The 21,016-nt window shown below is 37.9% G+C and overlaps 1 protein-coding gene across 1 annotated transcript in view; it reads right to left on the bottom strand.

The window, feature by feature from the left end:
* Positions 1 to 20,522, bottom strand: part of LOC110039357 (dynamin-2A-like) — a 48,860-nt gene extending 28,338 nt beyond the window's left edge. The window contains exons 1-10 of the mRNA XM_020744391.1: positions 20,073 to 20,522; positions 19,857 to 19,907; positions 19,660 to 19,780; positions 19,424 to 19,516; positions 17,122 to 17,183; positions 16,499 to 16,616; positions 16,083 to 16,425; positions 11,600 to 11,747; positions 1,638 to 1,739; positions 1,419 to 1,538 (exon numbers count right to left, since the gene is read on the bottom strand). Coding sequence (XP_020600050.1) covers positions 1,419 to 1,538; positions 1,638 to 1,739; positions 11,600 to 11,747; positions 16,083 to 16,425; positions 16,499 to 16,616; positions 17,122 to 17,183; positions 19,424 to 19,516; positions 19,660 to 19,780; positions 19,857 to 19,907; positions 20,073 to 20,213 — 1,299 coding nt within the window. The 5' untranslated portion in view covers positions 20,214 to 20,522. The remainder of the gene's footprint in view (positions 1 to 1,418; positions 1,539 to 1,637; positions 1,740 to 11,599; positions 11,748 to 16,082; positions 16,426 to 16,498; positions 16,617 to 17,121; positions 17,184 to 19,423; positions 19,517 to 19,659; positions 19,781 to 19,856; positions 19,908 to 20,072) is intronic.
* Between the last annotated feature and the right edge of the window lie 494 nt (positions 20,523 to 21,016).

Genomic DNA, 21,016 nt, shown 5'->3' with positions numbered 1-21,016 from the left:
AGCCCACCCCTCACCCCAGCGACCCGGTATGAGGTATTAATAAGAGACTGGGCCTACCCGCCGTGCTAAGAAAAGTACGTATAACCGGTGTCGTGCGCACTGTAACCGTATGGGAAGTTTTCCAACCCATTCATATAAGCCTTAATATGCATGCATAAAGAATGCAATAGAGAATTTTCCCTCCGTGCTAAGAAAAGTGCGTAAAAATACTTAGAATGTAATTTTCTCCGTCACGCTAAGAAAAGTGCATACATGTACTCAAGAATCCGTGCATTTTATATCTTTAAGAGCGAGGCAATGATGTCAATGATGGTGAGACAATGAATTTTGTTAAACACCAAATATAATAAAACTTCTCACCATTTTTAAACAAAAAATCTTTATATTTATATAAATAAATGCATAGAGATATGGAAGGTGATAATAGTGATTAATAGATATCTAGATTATCAAAAATAGTTTGTGGCGCGATTTTAGGAGAAGCAAACTGAAGGAGATTATTGATGAGGGTTGTTGGAGTTCGGTTGTTGTACACAAAAATGAGAGACAGAGACTTGATGGGGGGAGGTTGTGGTTCTATAAACAATGGCGAAATGGGCTTCTAGGGGTCTCAGCATTTGGGTAAGAACAGAAAGTGGGGAAGGGCAGAGGCAATGTTGTGTGCATGAGAGACAGACTGGCATGTACCATGTGAAACAAAGGGGAAACAGACGTGAGCAACAACCCAAAGAAGTTGACTATGCAAGGGATTTATAGGTATTTTAACGCTGTTGAAAGTTGCGGGTAGAGATTGTAGGTGAATATGGGAACAGGCAAATGAGGGTGACGGGATGGTGTTGGACAGCGAGATCTCTCGTGCAGCTTTGTACCAGAGGGAGAAGCTCGGTTGGCTGTGAGCGACAATGCAAAGGGGGTGGACGTGGCACTCTCGAGTGTGGGTTGCGACGAAACAAAGAAGAGGGTTTGCTTCGCGTGAAACAGTGAGCAAGATGGGCTCTAGGTCGTGCAAACATAGGCAAAGGAGAAGACAAGGGGAGAGGAGCCACATTCATGCATTTCGAACAAAGAACGTGTTCGTGTATTTTGACAAAAAAAAGGAACGAACATGTACCTCCTTCAGTTATGGTCATGACGTGAAACAGTGAGTAATGAGATCAAAGCAGGATTAAGTATTAGAATTTTAATTTATTTTCTGTTTTTGTAATTCGGTTTCAACTGTCAACACTTAGCCATTTCTCAACCACATATATAATAGGTGAGAATAAAATATGAAAAAAAGATGACCGAGTAACAATAACCTCTAAATTGTGGAAGTAATACTATAGTAAGGTTGACGCAAGTAGATGGATTAGAGGTGAGTCTCAGGAAATGCATGAACAAGAACTCGTAGTAATTCATAAAGTATGCTTAAATCTTACCTCATCAACACAAAGACGAGAAGGTTCTTTGGCAAGTTCCAAAACTCCTTTGATTAAAGACCTCAAACCTTTCTCAGGAGAAATAAGATAAGGTTGATAACCATCAGCTTCCAGGACAATCTAGAATGCAGCATCAATATCAGGAAACATTTAGGTAATAAAGCATAAAATAAGCTTAGGGTACCAGAAGTCAATGAAATTTGAAGTGATTATTAATACCCTCTTAACGTTGTTGATATCAAAGTGTTTGTCCAGTGGAAGCTGCTTGATCCTGGTAGGGAAGTTGCCCTCAAAACTAGCAACAACTTTCCAACCCCCACCCTGTAGTTTATTAAATAGAACAATTCAAAGTCATAAAAATTATAGTTAAACAATGAAAGTATTAAGAACAAGAAATTACTAGGCAAAAGTGATTTAAAACATAAGACCACATCATACAAAAAGAAATGATAATGAAATAGACTTACACTAAGAACACGTTTGATTACATCCAAAAAGAGAGACGCGAGAAATAAGCAGTGAGAAGTAGGGAGTGGTGATTGCTAAAGCTATCTGGTTGGCAAGGAAAGTAATTTCCTCCCAAAGAAGTCACAGGTATAATTCTAAGCATCCTAACTTTGGACCCATATATTCCGAAGTTCCTTTGAAAATCATTAAAAAGCAATAATTTATATCTTTAAAGAGTTAGTACTTGTATGCACATGCAAATCATACATATATTCAAATAAAAATTTAATATATGATATCATGTTACATATATTCAAATAAAAATTTAATATATGATATCATGTAGTATACTATATTATATATTGATATTGTATTTTAAAATTGAAGTAAACTACCAAAATAGTCTCTGTCTATTTACATGGGACCGTATTAATTCCATAGTTTATATAAATGTCAAAATAATTCTCATTCTTTAATTTGGGGTTGAAATAGTCCCCGTGGAGGACTATTAGAACTCAACAGTTGGAGGATATTTTGGCACTTTTATACACTCTGGGACTAAAATGGCCCCGTGTAAATAGTCGGGGAATATTTTGGCATTTTACTCAGTAAAATCATATTGATAGTATAAATAAATATTGAAAAAATTTTACTCTATCAAAATAACATATATGTAAATATGTGATATATTGATACATTAGAAAATATAGAATTAACATTTACAAAATTAATTATATTTATGTAGTATGTCCGTACTCATGATAATTTATGTAATAAACTTAATAAAGTGTATATATTACAATATATCTATAAATATATTATGATAATTTTATTGGATTTATTTGTAAATTTTGCTTCCACTAATAAACACCTAAACAAGTTTTTGAGAAGTGAATTCGTTAAATTTTTCCTCCAAAAATAAGATATATCATTTACTCTTATGTATGAGCAACCAAATAAGTCCTAAGGATGTGCCAGGATATTTAATATGTAGCATTTATACAAACATAAGCAAAACAATCAGTGGTGGAAGTAGGACTTAAGGGAAGGGTGAAACAAACTACTACCAAAATGATAGTTTCACGAGAAAAATATAGTAATACATAGCTTTGACTAGATATAAACCAAACCTAAGGGGGAGGCCACCCTCAACCCTTATTTCTACAATTAGACGCAACAAATCTGATAAGAGTTAAAACAAGAAAAGTCTAAGCTGTGTACATGTAATAATGGTTATTTCAAAACCATTTACGCTAAAAAAATGGGCAAAACTGATGCATTAAGGCTTTCCTACTATGGGTTTCAAAGATGAGTAATTTATGCAGCCATACATTTCACAGCAAGAGATAACCTTAAATAAAGGTAACAGAATGAGGCAATCTGCTCATTGTATCAAATCAACCTTTTTTAATTTGCAATAAAATAAATAATCATTAATTTGATCCATGTACTAACTGTGAGGCCTTGGCGAAATATTAAATAAAGAAAAAGGGAGATTAAAAAAGGATGATTAAAAAGTGAGTCAAAGTAATAAGTAAAAATGATTGATATGAGATCGGATTAACTTTGCATTAAATGAGACAAGCCTAGTTAATTTAACATTGCAGCCTAAGCCCCACAGCAACAGAAGACCTTGAAGGTCAAAAATCCAGCCAAATCATTGATCAAATCCATATTCTATTGTTTCGCACTTAAGCAAATAATCAAAAATTCTTGATGTGGAGGGGTTGGGAGGCTGAACCGGCCAACCCCAGAAGGGGCAAGACCTGCAGCCCGGCTTTTTTATTTCTTGGCTATTCAATGTCCTTCATTTTCTATTTTCTTTCTTATACTAATCCTTACCTATTCTACTTACTAATCTCTATTATATATATGTGGTGTTTGCTTAGGTTAGAGGTTGTTGATTATTTTCTGAATTCAGAGTTCTCCATCGACGTTTTCCCCTCTAAGGGTTGTATCCGACGACGAGAAGATGCCCCGGCTGTAACTTGTCCGAGGAGGAAACAATCTTCGTTGTTCCTCCGTTTTCTACTATCACCGATTCCATCCTACGCTTCCAAATTGCCGCAACCACCACCCAGCATTTCCAGGTTGTTGCAACCACCATCCTACGCTTCCAGAATGTCGCTGCCTCCTTCCTACGACTTGCAGGTTGTCGCAGTCACATTCCAGCGCTTCCAACCAGCTACAAGCTACCGTCCGCACCTCCAATAAGTCGCAGCCTGCACTCCAGCTCTCACAGCTGGTCAAAGGCGCTCCCTGTTGCTCATCGATTTTTCCAGCATCTCCCAGCGACCCGTCAGCCACTTCCAGCTTTTGTTCGACTGCAGCATCCCGTCTCCAACGCCTCATAGTGACCGCCAACTCCTCCTGGCACCTCCACCCGATCGCCAGCTATCACCAAGCCTTCCGGGCAGCCATCTGCTGCCTTCTCCGACATCATTTCCTACAGTCCACTGACACCTACAGCTCCCCTCTGGGACTCAGGCAGCCACCCACACCAGCTGCTCCCTCCGCCTAAAGTCACCGGTCACCCTCTCTCCCCGCCAATGTCCACGGATACCCTCCTCAGGTCGTAGCTAGGTAGTGCTAATCTTGTCTTCATTGTTTTATTTTATTTATTGTTTCGAGACTTAATTGTATCCTTCGTTATTTGTTTAATAATATTTTGTATTTCGTCGTCATGGGTTCAGTTTACTCCGGTATTATTTAATATCAGAGCTAGTATAGCCCTAATTCTATCATAGGGCTCCTTAAAGTCCGACAAGTCTTTTTCTCTCCCCTTTCTTTATTTTTTCCCCCTACGTTCTTTTTTTTCTTTCCTCCCTATATTTTCGTTTTCTTTTTTTTTTTCTTTTTTTCTTTCCTCCCTATATTTTCGTTTTCTTTTTTTTCTTTATTTTTTCTCTTTCTCCTTCTCTTCCGAGGGTCCCAAACCTTAAACCATGCTCTAAATAGATACCTACCAAACCCTACCAGGGATGAAATACGGCGGGAGATCTGTCGTCTGCAACAGAGATTAACAGAGATGGATGACGGAAACCATGGGTAGATTAACCTCGATCGCAAGAGAGTCGAAGGGGTAATATAGATGATGATTTGAATCCATTCCACAGAGAAGACATCAGCGATGAGGAATACCGACAATGTCGTTTCGCAATTCAATACCAAAGGAGGTCGAGAGAGAATCTTACATATGGGGGACACAGACTTCAACATCAAAGTAAATCTGCCAAAATTTGATGGAGACATAGATCTGGATGACTTTGACGTCTGGCTACAATCAATGGAGTGAGTCTTTGAATATAAGAACGTGTCGGTGGCTATACAGGTAAAGTTGGCCACCATCAAGTTGAAAAAGAGCATTTCCTTATGGTAGGAGAACTTGCAGAGGCAGAGAAAAAGAGAAAGGCGTGATAAAATTTCCAAATGGACGAAGATAAGGAAGAAATTATAGAGGAAATACCTACCACCTTGTTAATGTCAAGACAAGTTTTTGAGGCTCCATCATTTGTAGCAGCGAGATAATTCAGTGGAGGAATTCACAATGTAGTTCAATCAATTGCAAATGAAGTGTGAACTAGTCGAGCCAGAGGAGCAGACGATCGATCGATATTTGGGTGGCCTAAAGCTTGCTATTAGCAATGTGGCACAAGTGCAGCCCGACTGAACCCTTGAAGATGTCCAGACATTAGCCTTAAAGGTTGAAATGTAGTAGAAGCAAACCAGGCCAAAGACCTCCTTCAGGCAACAATCTTCATTCAGGCCATCACCTACAGCTATAGTTACGAACAAACCTGCTTCAATAGTAGTAAAAGTAGTACCGATGAGTGACAAGACTGAGCCTAGTGGGAAGAAGCCAGAAAAGGGTAGTTCTTCCAAGACAGTCCTGCCATAAAGTGCTCTCGGTGTCACGGTTATGGCCACATAGCCTCCAGTTGTCCCACAAGCCAAGTTGTCTTATTCACGGATCACGGCGTCGTTGATGAGATAGAGGAAGAGGACTCCGACGATAGTCCCAAGGAAAAACTTCAGCACCAGGGCAACGAAGGAGACATGTTAGTTATACAGAGAGTGTTGCAAAAAAACCTAAAACAGATTAATCATTGCTAAGGCACATCTTCCACATCAAATGCATGGTAAAAGGCAATGTTTGCAGTCTAAAATCGATAGTAGGCATTGTGAAAACGTAGATCCATGCTGATGGTGAAAAAGTTGGAATTAGTCATGCCAAAACATACTCAGTATTATTCCCTCACCTGTCTAAAAAGGAGATATGAGATATGAGTAAATCAGCAATGTCTAGTTGAATTCTCAATTAGTGATCGATTATAGAAGCAGGTATGGTGTGACGTGGTTCTGATGGATACATGTCATATTCTACTGGGGAGGATTTGGCAGTTCGACCGTAAGACTCAACACGACCGCTTCAAGAATATATATACCTTTAAGAAGGACGGCAAGCTCATCGTGTTGTTACCTATTAAGGATATAAAGGTGTTGGTGACACAGAGGAAGCATTAGTTTCAAGAACCACTTTCATTCAATCAGTTCGAGATGAGCTAGTAGCACTAGCCTTAATCCTACTCGAGAGAACAGAGATGGAGAATGGAATACCAATGTCGCTCCAACCACTAGTACACGACTTCCATGACGTATTGACTGTCAGTCTCCATGAGGGGTTGTTGTCACTAAAGGATATTCAACATGTCATAAAACTCATATTAGATCAATGTTGTCAAATCGACCCGCATACAGGAAAAGCCTGACAGAAAACGAGTTACAGCGATAGGTGCAGGATCTCGTCTCGAGGAGGATAGTTAGAGAGAATGCCATCCCCTCTGTTGTCCCCACATTAATGATACCCAAGAAAAATGGTACATGGAGAACGTGTATCAACAGCAAAGCCATTAACAAAATTACCATCAAGTGTTGGTTCCTCATACATCACTTGGATGATCTTTTGAACCATTTACACATAGCCTTCATCTTTTCCAAGATCAACTTATGCAATGAGTATCATCGGATATAGGCGGAAGACCGCTTTCAAAACATGAGATGGGTTATAAGAGTAGACAGTTATGACATTCGGCTTGTCAAACGAGTCAAACACTTTTATGAAGTTGATGAGCTAGGTGTTCTGACCTCACTTTGGGAATTTGTGGTAGTTTACTTCAACTACAGTGGGAAATTTTTGATAGTCTACTTCAACAACATTTTGGTGCATAGCTTTTCTAAGGATGAACACTTACAGCACTTGAGGGTAGTGTTCGAGTAATTGTGAGCAGAATAACTATATGTCCATCCAAAGAAGTGTCACTTCGTGACAGGTAAAGTATACTCTTTGAGATATATCGTGAAAAATGCAAGCATTCAGATGGACTCTATGAAGATTGAGGTCATTATAAGCTGACCCGCACCGCAGTCGTTCACCGAGCTAAGACAGTTCTGGGGCTAGCATTGTTCTATCGGAGATTAATTAGAAACTTCAGCACTATCACTGCCCATTTGATAGAGCTTTTAAAAGGGAAGGAGTTCACGTGAACAACAGTGGCTCGGACCAGCTTGGACAACTTGAAGGAGAAAGTGACTCTGGTGCCAATGCTAGCCTTACCAAATTTCAACTAGGCCTTCGAGATATGTGACGCATCTAGTGTGGGGATAATTGCATTGCTAAGCCATGAAGGTCATCTGATCACCTTTTTTAGTGAAAATATGAACAAATCTAGAAGAAAATACTCAACATATAACAAGGGATTTTATGCCATAGTACAAGTTCTAGAGCACTAGATTCATTACCTACTGGTGAGCGAGTTTACGTTGTTTGCAGATCAAATTTCCTTGAAATTTTTCAATAGTCAGAGCAAACTAAATGGCAGACACACCACCTGGGTGGAATTTCTAGCATCATTTCAATTCATGCTTAAACATAAGGCGGGAAGCTAGAAATGGGTAGCAAAAACACTGAGTCATCGCCACTTGTTGAGCACAACAATGCAGACCCGAGTTGTGCGGTTTGAGGTTGTAAAGCATTTGTACAATGCAGACGAGAACTTCAAGAAAATCTATGAACCATGTCAATAGAAACCAACCAGACAGTATTACCGAGCAGATGGATACTTATTCCACCAAAGTAAGTTGTGCATTCCAAGGTGCTCACTGAGAGGACATTATTCAAAAGAGTCACAATGGAGGATTGGCAAGACATTTTGGCAGGGAAGAGGCTCCCGCCCTCGTGTGAGAGCACTTCTTTTGGCCCCGATTGACGAGAGAAATGGAACAACACGTTACGTGGTGCGGGATTTGTCATCTGGCAAAAAAGAAATGGCAGAATGCGGAGTTGTTCACTCCCTTGCCAGTACCAGAGGCATTGTAGGTGGATGTTAGTATGGACTACGTGGTGAGTCTCCCAAATTGCAGAGGAACAAGGACTTTTTGATGGTTACAATGGGCCGCCTTTCGAAGATGGCACATGTAGTAACCCGTCACAGTACTTTGGACAAGTTTCACATCGTCGATTTATACTTCTGAGAGATCATCAGGTTGCAAAGGATTCTTATGACCGATACCTCCATCAGAGAAGTCAAATTTCTAAGCCACTTCTGGAGGACTTTGTGGGGGAAGCTAGGTGCAGTTCAGCAGCTCATCTACAAATGGACGGCCAAACAAAGGTAGTGAACTAGAGCCTAGGAAACTTCTTGAGATGTAGCGTGGGGAAGAGTATCAAACAATGGGATCTTATCCTAACTCAAGCCGAGTTCGCCTACAATAGATATGTGAGTCATACTATAGGACGCACACCGTTTAAGAATGTATGCGGGCGCAATCCACTTACACCACTTGAGTTGATATCGGAGGTCAACAAAGATGCTACAAAGCGGGTTCATGAGATTCAAAAACTCTATGAGGTTGCAAGGAGATCGCCAAGCAGGACCACAAATATCAAGCACGGTCAAATAAGCTTAGGAAGAATGTGACATTCCAAGGAGATCTCGTGTGGATTCGACTAAAAAAGGAAAGGTTTCAAAATTAAGGGCTCGAGAGCTACGTTATAGAAACCTCCATCTATATGCAGCTCCAGTTCATGATGTGACAAAAAAGAATGCATATTTATTCCATCAAGACGTGTTATTAAATGACAATGCCTACAAGATCGACCTACCTAGAGATTACAATGTTTCCACTATATTCAATATCGCAGACCTGACATTGTACTATGAGGACTCCAAAGCTTCGACAAATGAGGTAAAAGCTCCACACGACCATGAGAGATTGATGCACAGCTTACCGAAACACGGTAATGTAGCTGCTACAATATTGTGGATGCCCAATGCAAGAGAATCCTCCCTTTCCAAATATGCTGTCTCCCTTCCATTACTATTTCTCTTTCTTCCTCTTCTATTCCTTATTTTTTCTTTCTCTTCCCAATTCTATTTCTTTCCTAATCTAGTTCTTCCTTTTACAACTACTAGTATCTATCATAAATACGTTGTTTGTTATCTTAGAGTTCAGTTTTTTTGTCTTTTTGATTTCAAATTTCTACCCAGCTTGTCATCGATGGTTGTTCCCCTTCTAGGGTTGTATCCAAAGGCGAGAAGGCGCACCAGTTGTAACTAGTTGGAGGTGGTGATCTTCTCTAACGATTCGAGGGATACTTCGACTATAACTTGATCCTGCAGGGATAGTTATCCTTCCATATTCCCCTCCACCTGCATGATGCCATCTCCCATATGCCTCAGTCTTCATGCATTTCACTGTCGTCCAGCCCTCCAAGCTCCTTCCAGCCACCGCATAGGCATTCATGCCCCTCTTCCTGTTGTTGTTCGTTCTTCCAGCCGCCTTCCAGCAGCCACAATGGCCTTCTGGTTCTGTTCTTACTGCCGCCAGCCCCTAAAGGGTCTGTTCATGATGTTGTCCAGCCCTAGGCACCGGTCCCTATTGCTGTCCAATCCCCACGTCGACGCTTCCTTCGGTTGTCCAATCCCCCGCTGACGCTTCCTTCGACTGTCCAATCCCCCACTACCTTTCCAACTCCCTTCTAAGTCGCTTCCACTCGCCGCCAACCACCTCTCAGCAGACAGCTATCCCTCTTATGCCATCCAGCACCGTTATCACTTGTTGTAATCCACCCTTCAACACCACCGTCGCTTTCTTCCCTTTTGAGCCTCCTACCTTCCTACAGGGAGCTATTTATGTGTTTTGTGTTGTTTTCTTTCTTATTTTGCAGCATTGTCGTCGTTACTTGTTGTTTTATGTAACGAATTCGTCGTTGCCATTTTTGAATTCAGTAATAATTTTTTTTTTTCGGTCATTATTTGGTTTAATTCTGGTATCACCTTCCTTTATCCTTTGCTACTTACAACCATCGGTCATTCACCATTTCTACATATAGGAATAAGAAAACAAAGATGTGGAATTGCGGATTTAAATAATTATAGAACAAAGCAAAAAGGGAAAAAAAAACTTATTACCCTTGAAGCAAAAATAATGAGATCCCTCTCCTTCTCCCTCTCTCACACTCATTCATATCTGCACTATCATTGTAAGACATTAGCCCTTCATTTATCCTCTGCTTCTTCTTAAACCCATCGACCATTCACAATTTCTACATATAGGAATAAGAAAACAACAATTAGGAATTGTGCTTTTAAGAATTATAGAATAAGGCAAAAAAAGGAAAAAGAATATAACTTAATATACTTAAAGAAAAAATAATGAGAAACTTAATCCCTTTTGAGTAATCAATTGCGAACCAAAAATCTAGTCCTGAAAAAATTCCTATTTGTCCCAAAAATCTTCCACATATCCAATATTAAATCAAATAATAATAAATTTATAAATTGTAAAAAATTACGCACCTTAATTCATGAGACTGAAGCTTTAGCTATCATAAAAAAAAATTGCAAAGAGTTGCAAATTCAAAAGATTATCACCTTCAATTCACCTCCTCCAAATAAAAGTAACTGAATCTAGAAGACAAGCAAGGAGTGGGGAATTGAGAGAGAAGTCTTGTGGAGAAAATAGATTAGTAGAAGAGAACAGAGAGGACCCGAGTGGGTTGGAGAGAAAATATACTCGAGGACATTTTGGGCAAGGAAGAGATTTGTTGAAAAAGTGAAGCTTGTGAGGAAGAGATCAGAATGACAGAGGGCAGAAATCTGTACCAAGTAAGGAAGATGCTCAAAAGAGAAGAAAAAAAAAGTGATATCAAAGGATGAGAGGGAGGACGCTTATGAGATATAATATTGATAAGAGGGATGCAACGAGAAATAACATGATTACCCTTCATTAAATCATAATAAGCCCTAAGTCATTTTTTAGAACAACAACAAAAAAAAAGACAACAAAAGTGTAACTATCTAAAGAACCAAAAAAAAAATCAATTTATTTTAAAAAAAAGGGCATAACAAAAAATATTCCCGAATACAAAACTACTAAAGAAAGAACTGATCAATATCACCGTCAAGATCCATCACATGTTCTAAGGACAGTTTCTAACACAAAGACTCATGTTTGTACACATGCCAACATATATATTTCAAAGATCAATAAAACTGATTTATGAATGAAAAATGCATGTGTAGAAACACTTCGAACTCCATAGGAATTCATACAACCTAGCTATGTGTAACATCAAATCATGTTTTGCATATCAATTTTCGCATCAAAACTAATAATTACATAAAAATTGGAATATATGAAAGGACTATAATGCATTGATTGGACATACTCACCTCACCAGATGTAATGTGCTGGAGAAACTTGTCCTCAAATTCTCGACAAAGCTCCAAAGCAAGGGCCTTGGTTCCTTCAGCGCTATTTACCATTTGCTCGCCAAGCCTAAACAACTCATCATGCACCAATTGTGACTTACTTTGAAGCCTGCAAAGTTAGTAGAGAAAGTAATGCAAAACTTGTTCAAAACTAGATAAATTACATAAAATAAGTAGGCTGCAATTATAAATTAGAAACATAATTAAAGAATACTTTTTAATGATTGCGTATCACTGCTTACTGAAAGAGCATCTTTAGATGAAAGAATAAATGAAGGCTTCGTAATAAAATATTAAATGTTTAGGGCCTTAAAATAAAGGTTTGATTGTTAAAATCTAAAATTGAAGCTTTAAAATGGGAAGATCAAACAATTCTTCAGTTGGTAACATGGTGTTTTTCAAAAAACAGCATTAATCGATGTGGAGGAAACAAAATCCCAAACCCAGGCAAGATCGGTTCTGTGATTTCAAAACCATTGAGATGCACTTGCAGAGAAGTTCCTCCATATGGAAGTAGCAATTATTTTATTTAATACAAACAGCCCATGGCATTATACAATATAACGAAACAACCATTATCTCATTTATGCAGGTAAACAAGCAAATCTACATGCATTTTCTATAGTTGGAGTGACAACATATGTGGGAGAAAAAAATCCCAACCCTAGGCATGCGTCTCTTCTGTAGTCTAACAAAAGTGTGCGCATTTTAAGTCATTTATCTATCTCCATGACAGCATCAACAAAATCAAGTAGTGCATTTACACCATAGCACAACGTGAAATTGCCAAATAGGGGGTTTTATCTTTATGCGGGTAAACAAACAAATCAGCATGCATTGCTGACTCTTGGACTTCTTCAATATATTACCTCATTCTTATATATAATTCCAGCATGAAATTAGTCACCATACCTTGGAAAAAATCTGTATGTTATTAACAAAAACCCTTAAAAACAGCTGTATCCACACAATTTGCAACATCTGCCAAGCTTTAAAAGCAATGTATATATATGACATGGTAGCTTACTGCCTACTGCGGACGAGATTACTGCAGTTGCTACAGTAACCGTGGCACCCATTCCAATTTAATCTCTTTCCTTTCCTTTCCTTTCCTTTCCTTTCCTTTCCTTTCCTAATGATTTCTCATTATAATTCATTTCCTTCTCAACTTCTTTCCTACCCCTCTCCTTGCCTATTATATATCTTTCCTATCCTACTCTTTACCTATTTTATCTACTAACTCCCTTTTAATCTAAGTGTTGTTTTCTGAGATTAGGGAGGAGTATTATTAGTGTTGATTTCTAATTGCTGCCTTAGAGGTGTTCTTCCCCTTCGGATGTTGTACCTGACAACGAGAAGGTACTCCGGTTATAACTCGTCCGAAGCAGTGACCGTCTCCAAGGGTCAGGGTGGTACTCCGGCTGTAACTCAACCTCGACGAGACATTTCTCCTTCCGCATCCCCCTCCGAACCCCCTTCCAGCAGTCGTAAACCACTCGACCTTGCCGCCATCTTCATTCCCTCTACTGTTCGATGTTTCCTGCAGCTATCTTGCTGCTGCCAGTCGCACGAACCCCCTCCCTGTTGTTGTTCGACGCATCCAACGGTTGTCTTGTTCCCGCCAGCCCCGCTGACACCTTCCTCGCTATTGTTTGGCGCTTTCCACAGATGTCCCTGACCCTCCAATAACAACAGCCCCTCCCCTACAGCCATCAGCCACATTCCAACCTTCTTTCAACAACCTCAGCCATCTACTAATGGTCGACCTTCCCTTTTTCCACCTCCCCTCAATGGCAGCCCCTCCCCTACCACCACCAGCCACCTTCCAGCCTTTCTTCCAGCAACCAAAGCCATTTTCCATCAACCGCTAACCCACCGTCCAACAACCTTCCTTGTTATCATTCACGGATATATTTGATTGTTTATGTTGTTTGTCATTATTTCCTGGTTTTTCAATTTTCATGTTTGTAATATGTTTAGAATTCAGAAATAATAATCTGTGTTTTCTGTTGTGGTTTGGATTTCCTCCAGTATCATTTGGTATTAGAGCTAGTCCAACTGTAGTCCTATTCCAGGATTCCCTGGGGGGGGGGGGACTCGTCTGAGGTGGTGATTGTCTCCAAGGGCCCGGGTGGTGCTCCAACTGTAGCTCGACCAGACGTTTATCCTTCCGCAGCCCCCTACAGACTTCCTTCCAGCAGCCCCAAGCCACTCGCCGTTGCTGCCATCTTCATTCCCTGTTGTTGTACAGCGTATCCTGATTTTGCCAGCCACGCCAACCCCCTCCCTATTGCTATTTGACACTTCAAACAATTGTCTTGTTGCTGCAAGCCCTGCCGACATATTCCTCGCTGCGTTTGGTGCTTTTCGCAACTGTCCCTGCAACTTATGATAACCGCAGCCCCTCCACTACAACCGCCAGTCACCATCCAACTCGTTTGTACTTACTTCCTTGACAATGTAAGCGTGCATAATCAATGCACAAAGCTCGTCACAAAAGATGGAAGCCCGTGACATTTATTTCTAAAAGAAGCAGGGAGATTTACATAAGTACGACATAATTCTCATTTATGCCCATATCTAACATCTTAATTTTTAATATTTACATACATAACACTCAAATCTTAAATATCGCATAAAAATACAACTAATACTTGATGTAATTATGATACTAAAATGTTGTATATGTAAATATCAACATTTAAACGTTAAATATATAAATACATGAGAATTGTGTGGCATGCATATAAATTTTTCAAATAAGCAGTGCTTACCACATAAAAGGAAAGTAGTGTGTGATAAGATTATTTGGAGCTAGACAATGTTGCAGATTTAGATTAAAGCATTCAATTTAATTGCTTAATAGATTAGTACAACAAAAACAATCAAAAGAGATAGCAAAAGTCTTTCAACCTCACCCAAAAATAAAAAGTATGCCGCATAAAAAAAATAGCAGAAAAAGTGAAGGGATGTACTAAATGTTCAGTTCTTCTCAAAACGCATTAAAAATAAACGAAGCTAGAAAACATGTTACATGAAACTCAGTATGTTACCAACGATAATACAAATAACAGCTAATTACTGAAATTCAACCCGAATTAAATAATGTTGGCTGAAAAGTTTGAAATGTATGGAATGCAGCACAAGACCTTCCTTAGCAAAAGAAAAAATGAAAATAGGCAATCAATATATGATTAACTAATATGAGAGCAGCATTCTTAGGCATTCACATGCTTGGCACCTTGATAAAAACAAATTCCAAAATAAAATGCAATCGTTATATCACCAATCTTTATCAATTTATAATGGTCTTATTCAAGCTTAGATGAACTAAGGAGATGATTTCACATGGAACCTTGTAATAGTAATTTTGTATAAGTTCAATGCTATATTTTTTCTATCCAATTGCTTTAGCTTTGGTAACCAGCTGTACAAGAAAATATACTTTTAAAATATAAGTTTAACTCAAATATCAGAATGCAAAAAAGTGAAGTGTCACCTTTAAGAACAGACCAATCAACCTTCTTTTCTTTATTAAAAGGAGGGTAAGCACGTAAGGCTCCCTCCAAAATGATGTTTAAAGATAGGAATTTAGGCATAAAGATTGTTTCCATATTCAACATGATGACCTTTCAGTCACAAACGAGCAGCCTAGTTATTTCCAAAGCTCACCGTACTTCCCCTCTTATGGGAAAGCTAAAGAAGCAACTAGGTAAATTCAAGCAGGAAAAATAAAAAAGGTGCTCTTCAAAAGCATAAACACCTAAAACTAAACTTTTTTGCTTCCCACACATGTAATGTTATTTTCATGGTATAAGTGACATTTAATTTCCCTTCCACGAGCCCTTCTAATGCTGTTCAACCTTATGATCGCAGTAGGCTGTATAAGAAATTTTTTTTGCCAACTATTATATCATGCATCCACAAGCAAAGCCTAATCGCCTTGTTCTAGTCTGCTTATTTTTATGTGGGTTGTCACCATCTTTTGGGACATACAAAACATAATCAAGACAAACGATAGAAATAGCCCAAAATGATTCATTTTAAAAAATATTAAATAAAAGCATAGAGTTAGCTATGAAAAATCAATAAAAGTACAGAAGAAAAAGAATAAAAAAATAATAATAGCAGAGAAAAAAGAAATCACAATAATGCTTTCTCGAGATAAAGTTCTAAGGACTCGTATATTAAGGAATTAGGGAACTAGAACACGAAGCCAGGTCATTATTCCTTGGGTTCCTGAAATCCTTAGATAATTATTGCAGAGAAATTAAATCCATTAATTGAACTACAATAAAAATAATGTTAGAAGAAGTCCATAAAATATAAACAAATGCAGCTAATTCCATTAAAAAAAACTAAGTAGCAAATAAGAAGTGTTCCACTAGAAAGACAAAAGGAGGAAAATAAAAAAAGGGTTGCCGAGATAGGAAGTAAAATATACCCGGATAAGAGATTGGGAAGCCTCAGCTTCATCCGACCACGTATCTGTTTGGCAAGGGTATCAACCAAAGCTACTCTACCAAGTTTGCTTTGTGGAGCTCCAGTCAGTATAGATCGTAGACTTTCACTTTCAGCTCGCCAAGCTGTTTCAAGAGAATTCTCCACACCAACTGATCCAGCTTGTGCTGAAGCAATAGAAACAGCCTGACCAATCAAAGCAACCCATGGAATATCAGATGCTCTAGGAGGACCCTGGTTAATTAGAAGAGCCTGAACAGCAGATAGAGCTTTTTGGTCTCCAGCAGCCTGATCGATCTTACTAATAATGCCAACTGTTCTGGTTGCTGCCATAAACAGGTAGAGGTTTTCAAACCAAAAACTTGGCAAGGAACATAAAATTAATTTGTTTACACAAACCTTCTGCATCAAATTCCTTGGCAAGTCTGAGAGCACGTGAGGAAGAAATTTCAGGAGCCTGGGCAGCAGGAACTACTACTAGCAAAATTGCATCATTGCGTGCAGCATAATCACTCATCTAGAACCAGACAAAGCCAAACACCAAAATATCCAATAAAAACAACAAAAACAGCTCAATTTATATCGACAAGTATCATTACTGCACATATCAAAAGTTCATTAAGTGGTGTTCGGTAAAAAAGCAAATTTATAAGACAATCTGAAGCTTCTGGACTAATTCATGTATGAGGCACAAAATCCAAGATAATAATCATTCTAAATAAATTAACAGGGCATTTACATACATAGCGCACACACTTCTTATGTATTTACATATATCTCAACTAAACTTACTTTTTTACACACATAACGCTCAAATATTTAATATCACATCAAAAAAAGCACTATTCCTGTTTTTTTAAAGTGAAATACACATTTTCATACATAGGTTTAAAGCATCAAAGTATTATGTATATAAATATGAAAGTTTAGGTGTGAGAAATGTAAATATATAAGAATTGTGTGTTAAGTATGTAAATTTCCCTAGATTAAAATATAGATGAAAGAAGACAATAGCTACCCACCACAGACTCATCCATTGCTCGCTGATCTAATCCAGGAAGATCAATTAATTTTAATGGAGGAGCTGAAGAAAAATTATTACATTTTAGATATAAGTCAATCAACATTCATATTATATATTAAATGCAAGAAAAATAATATATGTTCAAACAAAAAGTTATGCTTAGAAAATGGTACAAGCTCACGTGAAGAAAATAATAGAAGGGACAATCAGCAAAAAAACAAAGAACATTTAAATAACTTAATGCGCCCAGATATTGCTAGTCACCCAAAAAATATATATATTACAAATATCAACGAGCTAAAAAGTAGGTCAAAGACTTCATTTAATTTCTGCAAAGAAAAGCATTACAAAGTTCTTCAATGATATCATTCTGAAAATCATTGCAACATAAAGTCTCTTTGCAGTGAGTTTTTCCTTCCAAAATCAACAATTTTTTTTTATTCCAAAAGCATAGAAAGCTACTCCTTTTCCATGATCAGCAATATCTAATCTATATCAACTAAAAACATTAATTTGAACTCCATTTTTATTAGCTTTTTGGATTTTAATCATTTCTCTTATCTTTCTATCTATCTTTAAAAATGTTAAGGGAATTTTAACAATTCTAAAAAGTAAAATTTTTCTACAAGTGAATTTGAATTCTTAATTATAGCGTATTTCATCAAAAACCACTCAGTCACTGGAATGGAAAATGTGCATGTTGAACGCAATAGTTTTATACTTTTTGTGTTTCCACCCTATACTTTGATGTCTTAGATAGTTCTGCCACAGTTTGAATTTATTTTAATCTTTCTAAATTTGATGTAAATCACAACTCTTGTAAAGTGGCAGGTTTCAGCTTGAAAACTAGAATGATGGCTTGAGAACTCAACCTTATGTTTCAGCGAACATTCGAGTAACGCAGCAACCAAAAATTAATGTGCAGGTGATATATGGAAAAAAAATCAAGATCTAATCTAGAACAATCAAGAATATTCAAAAAATCAACTAAACTACAGAACTAAACACCACTTCGTAACTTGCATCAATAAGAAATGACTCGTAGGCTGATCCAAAGCTAGCAATTTAGTGATCATCATAAAGTCATGAATATACCATATTTGAAGTTATGTTTAATTCCATCCAATGCTGAATGTTCGCAAAAAAACTTTACTTTTTAAATACAAGGAATTGCATTCAAAAGAGGCACTGCAGTATTTTAGATAATTATGATTAATTAGCATGGCATTTGACTGTATGTTTGATTTTGCAACTCCTAAACTAGGCAGTGTGGTGATGCAATAAAGTAACGCCTACCTCGCTTGAGACTTAACCAATTGAAATAACAATGTCATATGCATAAAAAAAAAATTAAAAAAAAACAATGGAGCGTTGTACATTTTTTATCACCTTTATGTTGGATGCTAATTTGTTTTACATATAAATCATCCTCTTTACAGCATATAACTTTATTACATTCACTTGCATTTGTCAAAGGCCACCATTTGTAGTACGTTATGTTCTTAAGTAGTTTAATCAATGCAATGAGATAGACATCAATATTCACTCCCATTGATTTGCAAGGAATTTAATCATTTCATTACTCTTGCAGACCAAAGAAATTATTCTAAAGAGCATACATATATGTGATTAAAAAGTATAGTATTACAATTTAGCACTTTATTTAGTGGCTTAAATGTGTAGTTGCACCGTTGAGGGCATACAGAAGACAAGTATAACGGATAAAAAAAAAGTAAAATTATGAACATCAAACAACCTATCAACTACTCCAATCAGGGGCATATGTTCGTTGCTAAGTACTTGAAAGAACAATGCATCAACAGCTCGACTAAGCAAGGAATCTGGTGTAAAACTCAACTTATCATGCAGCACTATATTTGAACAAAGCACTTCAAGTAAAAACAGATTACATTCATACCACACAATTCTTATGCATATACATATTTATCACCCAAAGTCTGATATTTACATTTATAGGACCTAGGTGTCATAAACCTATGAATGAAAAGGTGCAATTCACTTTTAAAAAAGTAGTGATGATGGTATTTTTTTATGTGAAGTTAAAATTTTGAGTGGTGTACATATAAATAGGAATATTCATGAGCTAGATATGAAAACACCTAAGAATTGTGTGGTATGTATGTAAATGCCCCCCAAGAGAACAATGGAGTTAACTTCAATTATTCACTAAAATTCATACAATGATGGCATAACGAATCTTTTAAGGCATTTGCAAAAGCTTAAACGAATGTATTGGATAAATATAACATTTGACTGGTAAAGGAGAAGGAAAATGGAACCTGTGCTAGTTCGTAGCTTGAGATAGATCTCGTCTCCGTGACTCCTTCCCGTGGCCTTGCTAAGTCTATCTTGAAGAGAATGTCTAAGAGCACCTATCCAATGCAGAAAAAATATGTAAAGCAATGGAGCAATACACGATGAGCAAGTGAAAGCAATGTCACTAATGATATTATTGCAAACAGCGATACTGCAAAGAAATGAAAAAAAAAATCTGGCGTGGGGCAAGATATCTCACTTGCAGAAACCTGCTGGGATTTGCTGTCAATCTGTAGAACAATGGATTTACTGTTCAGCGAGTTATCCCTCTGCAGGTCAATACTAATGGGCGCCCTAGTGGCTCCATTCTCCCCAGTTGGCTGCGTAATTAACCATGCCAGTGAAGCAAAACAGGTAAACAAAGCACTTTACAGAACTACACCAGATGCAACTTACCAGGATCGGATGCCCGATCAAGCTATTCAAAATAGCCGACTTCCCAGCACCCTAGACGGAGAATAATACCAGAATCAATGAAATAAATCCAAAACCCAAAAGGATAGAGCAAGAAAATCAAGCAAATCCAGATTAAACGAGAGACCCGCAGAAGATCACAAAACGTGCTCTCTTCCAGAAGGGTCTATATCCACGATCCAAAAAAGATAAACTTACGACATTTCCAAGAGCGACGACATTAAGAAAAGTTGAGGTCCGGCGTGAAGAAGACTTCTCGTCAATATCCTCGTCAGCGAGCAGAGCAGAGGCCTGCATCATAGACTCGGAGAGCTGGATCAACTCATCCATGGCTTCCATCGCACTCCGACGACCGGCCCCGTAGAACCAAAAGACAAGATCTGGATCTGATTAACAACGTCCCCCCACAAAACAGGCCAGAGAACCCGATTGATGCCGCTGGACAAGACGCCAAATAGCGGTATCTGCAACAAGCCCTTTGATCCAAGCTTGTTCCACTAGAATTCAAGAGAAAGGAAGATGAGAGGAAGATCGGAAAGATCGAGATCCCCGCTCTCCTCTTCCAGTCCGACCAAGAGAAGCGGAAGGGGAAGCGGCCTGCGTTGATTAATACATTGGGAACTGAAATGAGAGCGAAGGAAGCAAGCGGTAATTTCTTTCTGGTTGTTTTTTTTTTTGTTAGTTTGTCTCTTTCAATTTTCCCTTGCCTTCTTTTCCTCCCTTACAAAATGTTTAATTAAAACATTGCATCAATCATTTATAGGTAATGACATGAATCGCATCATATCATTCAACATGGATATAATATTCTCTCATCATGTCTGTACACCAATCTCTGTCTTGCAAACACGACTAATAAGAAGTACAATATGAGAAAGAGTGAAAATAACAACAATATGAACCCGTTATATCCTCCCTTACAAAATGTTTAATTAAAACATTGCATCCATCATTTATACGTATGACATGAATCGCATCATATCATTGAACATGAATATAATATTCTCTCATCGTGTCTGTACACCAATCTCTATCTTGCAAACACGACTAATAAGAAAGACAATATGAAGAAAGAGTAAAAATAACAACAACATGAACTCGTTATACTTTTTAAAGTTCGCAGAAGTTCATGTGTTTTGGTC

Source organism: Phalaenopsis equestris, unplaced genomic scaffold (assembly GCF_001263595.1).
Source record: "Phalaenopsis equestris unplaced genomic scaffold, ASM126359v1 Scaffold000002, whole genome shotgun sequence".
Taxonomy (NCBI): Eukaryota; Viridiplantae; Streptophyta; class Magnoliopsida; order Asparagales; family Orchidaceae; genus Phalaenopsis; species Phalaenopsis equestris.
This window is presented reverse-complemented; position numbering and strand designations above follow the sequence as displayed.